Source organism: Bidens hawaiensis, unplaced genomic scaffold (genome assembly GCF_021521415.1).
Source record: "Bidens hawaiensis isolate Kalapana, Puna unplaced genomic scaffold, B.hawaiensis_p1.1 tig00419438_1, whole genome shotgun sequence".
Taxonomy (NCBI): Eukaryota; Viridiplantae; Streptophyta; class Magnoliopsida; order Asterales; family Asteraceae; genus Bidens; species Bidens hawaiensis.
Window position 1 is genome coordinate 1 of NW_027504861.1, and position 7,594 is coordinate 7,594.

The window sequence follows — 7,594 nt, forward strand, 5'->3', positions numbered from 1 at the left end:
CTTCAAACAGTTTCTCAACGTTGACACGAAGGGAAACGACTTATCCGCGTGGTTTGCCAAAAAGCGATTAAGTGCCACTAGTCGTCCATTCAGTGTCTGAGCCTGTTTGATGGTAGTAGGTGATTCCAGTTTGATAATGGCTTCGACCTTTTCAGGGTTCGCTCTGAAGCCATCTTTAGTGACGATGACCCCCAAGAACTTCCCTTCTTCCATTCCAAAGGCACACTTGCTCGGGTTGAGCTTCATGTTTATCTTCCTGAGCGTGTTGAAAGTTTCTTCGATGTCTTTCAACATCGCTTCTGGGTCAGGGCTTTTGATGACCAATTCATCCATGTAGACTTCCAAGTTCCTCCCAATTTGGGAATGAAACTCTTTGTCCATCAGGCGTTGGTATGTGGACCCGGCATTCTTAAGTCCGAATGGCATCATTTGATAACAAAATGTGCCATCGGGCGTCCGAAAAGCGGTTTTGTCCTGATCATCAACGGCCATGTGGATTTGATGGTACCCCTTATACGCGTCCAGGAAGCATTTAAGGCGGAATGGTGCCAACGAATCCACCTTAAGATCAATTTCAGGTAACGGATAACAATCTTTGGGGCATGCTTTGTTCAAATCTTTGAAATCTATGCACATGCGCCATTGTTTGTCATTCTTCGGTACCATAACGGGATTTGCAACCCAAGTTTGATATCTACTAACGCGTAAGATGCATGCGTCAAGAAGTTCCTTGACTTGGGTTCTACACGCGTTAGTTTGTTCTGGCCCCATTACTCTGCGCTTTTGTACGATCGGTGTGACAGCCGGATCGCATTTGAGCTTATGCTCTGCCTTACTCCGGGGTACACCAGTCATGTCAGCTGGTGTCCACGCGAAGATGTCGGCGTTCCTTTGTAATAAGCGCTTAAGTAAGGTGCGTGTGGGATCAACAATTGTTGGGCCAATGGTTACGGCCTGGTCAGGGTACTTGCCATTGAAGGCCCATCTTTCTGGTTCGGTGATGGTTGGTTTAGCCATCTTTGGTTTAGATGAGACAGATGCGATGCATACCTGGGGAACGCCGGTGATCATCGCTACACCCTCAGCTGTTGGCCATCCCATCATGCCGTGGACTGAGGATACCACGGCGTTGAATCTTGCCATCCCGTCTCTCCCGAAGAGAATGTCGTACGTGTGGTGTGGCTTTCTCATAACGACAAAGTCCACATCTTCTGTGCGGGAGTGTTTTCCATCTGTAAGAGTGACGGGGAAAGATAGGATACCCAGGGAGGTGCTTGTGCTGCCATCAAACCCTTCCATCGATGCGCAGATCGTTTCCAGGCGCTCCTTGTCTTCGTCATCTAGCTTGTCGAAGAACTGCCTGTACATCACCGTTGACGAGGCGCCGTTGTCAGCAAGAGTGCGAGAAGTGATGTAGTGCCCCAGCTGGCTTTTTATGACGATAGGGCCTTCTTTGCTGGGTCCTCCTGGCACTCGCGGGAAGCGCACCTCAGCTTCCTTCCACGCGCATGGTTCTGGCGTTCGCCTTTTTCTTCCTTTGATGTTGCCATGAACCATGTTGATGCTGATGTCAACGGGCTTTCGTCCATCGCCCCGGTACCGGTTGTCGTTCCGTCCTCCCTTCTTGATTGATGCCACCAGGTGTGCCAATCTTCCATCCTTGACGAATGCTTCAACAATATCTTTCAAGGATGTACACTCTTCCGTACCATGACCTTTTGTCCCGTGGAAGTCACAGGATTTGCTCTGATCCGCATTAGGTCGGTGCCGGATCACTAGAGCTTTTGGCCACGGTAGCTTTTCAGTGGCAAATATCTCCGTGACGCTTTTGGTGAGTGGCGTCCACCGGTGCTTTTGGCTTGAAGGGTGTGTGTGATTTCTTCCGCCAACAAGAGGGCGAGAGCTGGATGAGGTGTCAAAGTTTACCCTTGACTGCCAGATACCTAGCTTCCTTTTTTTGTTCTGCCGGGCGATCCGGACATTGTTCTCTCTTGTCCTCTGCGTGTAGAGGTGTGTACTCTGGGGGAGGTCCCTTCCCAGTTGCTTCTCTGTCTCGGCAAAGCGCTTGGCCGCCATCATGATGGCATCCCATGTTGATGGCATGCCATCCTTACCCGTCAATGTGCGGATAAGCTCCGGGTACTCGGCGCCTTGGATGAAAGCGGCGCGAACAAGATCTTCACTTACGTTGCCGAGACTTAGCTTTTTGGAGTTGAAGTGGGTGATGAAGTCTAATAAAGATTCATCCTCCTCTCTAACGCAGTTGAGGATGGTCTACTGTTCCTCGGTGTATTTCCTCTGTTGGCTGAAGTGCTGGCTGAACTTGTTCTGAAAGTCCGCCTAGTCATATATGTGGTGGACCGGTAAACGATCGAACCATGCCCTGGCCGCTCCAACCAGAGTCATCTGGAACATATAACACCACGTGGGTTCCGTCCAGTTACTGACGGTTGCCCCCGCAATGAATCTGTTCAAGTGGTCGTCTGGGTCGGATAGACCATCATAAGTGCCAATGTTAGACATTTGTTTGGCACTTCTCGGGGCGATTGCTTCCGCAATGTCCCTTGCAAACTTTGACTTCCCTGCATTTGTAGCAGTTGGCCTAAAGGTTTTTGAGAAGTCACGCGGGTTTCTCTCCGCATTTGTTGGTTTAAAAGCTTCCCCAAAATTCCTTTTTGGCTGGGAGTCCGTTTCCTTACGCTTCCCTTTCGCCTTATGGCGAGGGTTTGCGTCGGTGTCGGATTCTTCCCTCTCCTCGTCTGAGTACTCGCACTCGCTGTTCATATTGAGCTGTTGGCGAGTACTGCCGAATTCGTCAGCCTGTTGAACTGAACGCAAGCGTTCATCCAATTCAGCTTGGAACTCTCTTTGGCGTGCTTCGGCTCACGCCTTCACTTGATCTAGTGTTTGGCGAGGGGCACTCGTTCGTTTTTCCAACTGGGCATCAGTGAACCCCAGTGGAATACTTACTGCACTTGCCCCGGCTTGGGTAGTCGGGGTAGTGTTCGTAAGATTTGTATAACCGCCGGCGTTCCCCCCAGTTGCTGGGGTTGTGGTTACCGGGGTGTCTTGGTCGGTTACTGGCCTTGGGACCGGGGTAACGTTAACCATTTCTTCAGAAATTTTGAAAAAACTAAAATAGTTCTAGCTTTTATGCACGGATGGCGCCAATGAAGAAACACTAAGTGAACCCACAGGCAGATTATAGATAATCTGGGGGTTAAGTAATGTTTCCCACGAATGAGGTCCAGGAGAGAAGGTTGTTCTTCGGGGGACCTGCAAAACAGACACCGTAAGCTCGTCACTGAGAAGGGGGGGGGGGTTCCTCCTTGTGACCACCCTCCGGCGTGAGAATCAGACTAGATTGCTCTGAATATAAGTGTATATTAAGAGATTGCTAGATAAGATTGAGATAACAGATCATGTCCTTACCATTCCAAGGTGTTGGAGTATTTATAGCCGAGGGTAGGTTTCCAAGCAGGTACAGCAGGCTGAATAGTATTCCTGTTCTACCAACAGTGGACTATGCACAGGCCATGCTGGTTGGTGGATAGGTTACGGCCAACAGTAATAAGGTCGGCTGTATACTGTTCCTTTACTGCCGGCTACGCACTGTTCCACCAACTGTAGGCTGCGCACGTCCCCTCGTAAGGGTTGGTGAGTAGGCAGCGGCTAATAGTGACAAACAGTACTAGAGGGTGCTCCTCCTCGTATTGTTGTCGGTGAGCTGTCACCCTGTGATTGGTTCATGGGCTGCTCTGGTCAATTTGTCTGTTCCGCCCATACCTTAGTAGGTATAGTACGAAAGACCTTCCAGAAGCATACGGACTGGCTCACTTGGGCGGGAGCATTCCCGCCTTGCTCATTCCTTCATGTGACTGCTGAAGTAGCTAACACCTTGTGCGTGTAGCCTTGCTGTTAGTGCGGGTAGCCTTCCCTGATGGCTTGTATCCGCAGCTGCGGGAACAGGCGGGGTACTTCACCATTGGGAGGCTTTCCCTACGGGTACAGCTGGCGTACTGCGCGTAAGGTTCTTTGAGCATGGTGGGTCCTGCTGGAGCAGTTGGTCACTGCGCAGACGTCCCTGTTTTAGGTGAGTCTTGCGGGTCCAACTGGGCTCTGCTGGGACCTACCTCTTCAGCAAGGTTCAATTACGAATAAAGTTATCACGTATGACGAAAAAAAAAAGTCACGTGTTGACAAAATTGAATTATAACAAAACATATAACCATGGTAATTATGTTATATAACCATATAATTATGTTTTAACAAAACTTATAACCATATAATTATGTTATATAACCATATAATTATGTTATAACAAAACTTATAACCATATAATTATGTTATATACAACTAGCAGGGCCGGTCCATGGGTGTGGCCGGGTGGTCGACGGTCACAGGCCCGATACTCCGTTAGGCCCGAATTTTTTTTTTTTGAAAAAAATTATATGTATTTTTATTAAAAACAATATGCATATTTAATGTCTAAACACAATTACATAATTGTTTGCTTGGTCTAGTGGCAAGTGGGTATTATTCACAATCAAGAGGTTGTGGGTTCTACACTCACTTGAGACATGCTTTATCCTTTTTATATAAAAAAGTATTTTACACAACCCAAATTATAACCAAGTAAGCCCATATAAAAATCAGACTGTTTAAACCCAACAAAGTTTTTAGCTTTCTCGGAGCCGGCCCCTGACAACTAGAGTAATCACAAGCGTAATTATTCTAGTTATACAAGCAAGTACGCAACTTATAACTAGAGCAATTACACTACAATGATAATTGTTCTGGTTATTAGTAATGCAATTACTCTAGCTATACAAACAATTACACTATCTATAACTTGAGTAATTGCGCTAATTATAACTACTAGAGTAATTTACTAGGTTTTTGGTTGAAACGAGAGCTTTGATCGCCACACATAGAGGGGTTTTTTTGGTACAATTCGCACGCTGAATTCACACAATAAATTGATTTGTACAATAACCTCCCCCTTATGATTTGATTTCTTTTTTAATTTGTCTCTGTTTGATTACGGTTTAACATGCTATATATAATTTCAGTTGAATACTTGAATTTGATCCATAAAAGAATGAAATGTAATTGATAATTTATGTATAATGACAGAAAGCCATGGCGGAAATAGAAGCAAGGGCAGCAGAAAATGTAGCAGTGGCCTGTGCAGCAACGCCTTCTGTTAGAAACTACGTGCTTACATCTTCTCAATTGGCCTGCATATGGAGAGGGAGTTCTAATGGCAACCTTTCTCCAGTAGTTGATCACAATAGCTGGAGTGATGAATCGTTTTGCATTAGCAATAAGGTAACAAACTTTTACTGGTATACTTTTTGTCTAACATGTTTATCTTATTTTATTGTATGATAATATAATATTGCATACTACGTTATACAATAAAAGAGGAAATCTTTGTGCTTTGGGTTGTTGGGTTGTACTTTGTGGGTGGTTATTCGAGATTGGTGTTGTTAAAAGTTTGAATAGAGGTGAGCTTAAACGAGCTCAAGCTTATATTGAGACTCATTTAATAAACGAGTTCGTGCCTAAATGAGCCTTTGTTTCTACATATTTTGTTTGATGAGCCTTTGTTTCTACATATTTTGTTTGATGTATCAACTACATTATATATATATATATAGGGAGAGGATCAAGAGAAAACTTAAAAACTCTTAAAGAATTATTTTTAATTAAAAATAAAAAAATATTTTCAAAATTCTGTTTTAGCCATTATTCTTATATTTTCTTATATTTTACTCGAAAAAAAAAACCCGCTGTAATTCACATACGTATTACTGTGCGATACCGTTGTATTACATATGTGTATTACTGTGTATTTTTGAGTTTAATAGTGTTTTATTGCATATATTCAATATTTGTGTATTGTATATGTGTAGTAGTGTTGTATTATATGAAAAAAAATAATAATAAAATAAAAGTCGATGTTGTGCACATGTGCATTAATATTGTATTACACATACGTACTAATGTGTATTCGATGTGTGTATTAGTCTTATATTGCATATATATAATGGTGTGTATCAAATAACAACATATAAAAATAATGGGAAAAAAAAAAGAAACTTCAAAAAAAAATTTTAAAAAAAGTTAAAAATTGTTTTTTAGAAGTTTTTATGAGTTTTTAAGTTTTCTCTTTAAGAGTAGTTTTCATTAGAACACACACATATATATATATATATATATGAAATAAGTAAATGATCAATAAATATAAACGAGCCGAACCCAATATTGAAACTCATATATATATATATATATATATGAAATAAGTAAATGATCAATAAATATAAACGAGCCGAACCCAATATTGAAACTCATGAGCCGAATTCGAACTTTTTAAATATAACTTTAAACGAGTCGAGCTTTAGCTTAAACTAATTAACTCGGACTCAACTCCACTCGTTTACACCCCTACAAGTGTATACCAACACATTGCATTATATCAACTTAACAACTATAATCTAGCTTTTCTTACAAATCCCATACAAGAATTTCATATTTGCTTTCCTAAAATGAGGATATTATATCCTCTTAATTCCTATGCATGATTATCATCCTAATATGATTGTGACACATGATAAACTGAAAGTGGAGACGAGTAAAGAGAAAATTAAGTTGACACGTACATGTCATCATCCGCCTACGACGGATCTGTTTATATGTTTTAAAACATAATTAATGAGACACTATATTTTCCAGGAAAACATGTCTAAAATAGTTTACTTGAGATATTACACTTATGGTATGCGTTAGGAAAGTTAAAAGCCGAAAGGATATCATGGCAGATAGCCGAGGAAAAGGGGTTGAAGTTGACCACAATATGCTCGGGCCTTATCACCGGCCCTCGTTACTTCTGCACAAATCCATCATCCGCTATTGCATACCTCAAAGGTGTTTTTAGCTTTTTATTATTGAATAATGTTCAAATATTTGAGATATCATAACTAACAATAATGAGAATATGTAGGTGGTCAAGATATGTATGCACATGGTTTACTAGCAATAGTTGATGTTAATAAATTAGCCGATGCACATGTAAAAGTATACGAGGAAATGAACAAAAGTGGTGGTGGACGGTACGTTTGTTTTGACAACGTTGTTGGTAGCCCTGACGAGGTTCAAAGACTAGAGCAAGAAACGGGAGTTCACATAAACACGGGTGTAAGTTATCATGATGCTATCTTTAGATTTGAGTTGTCAAATAGAAAGCTTAATAGATTAATGTCCCAAACGCATAGACGTATGAGTGTAAGTTAGCACCTTGATTGTTATATTTTTATGTTAGATAAAATTTACCGCGGTATATGAGTGTTGTAACATGGCAACCCAACCGACATTCTCGACATTAAATTTTGGTGTTGTATCTAAGAAGTTGAGAGTTTACCATGCTTTCATTCTCACTCTAGATCTTGGTGTATTACACACACTATGATTCTCGGATATCACTTTGAAACTTTCTATTTAAGTTAGGAGTTCTTGGTCATAGTGATGTGTCACGCCTATGGCGAAGGCATTATATCATCTCCTAGCCGCACAACTCTAGTCTTGATCACCA

At 42.0% G+C, this 7,594-nt stretch overlaps 1 protein-coding gene across 1 annotated transcript; it reads left to right on the top strand.

The window, feature by feature from the left end:
• Positions 1-5,136: 5,136 nt before the first annotated feature.
• On the top strand, positions 5,137-7,296 carry LOC143608836 (cinnamoyl-CoA reductase-like SNL6; the record flags this gene model as incomplete). The annotated part of the gene is made up of 3 exons (XM_077083765.1): positions 5,137-5,348; positions 6,758-6,930; positions 7,007-7,296. Coding segments are annotated over 3 exons (675 nt in total), but the record flags the coding sequence as incomplete, so codon positions are not given.
• Positions 7,297-7,594: the final 298 nt, after the last annotated feature.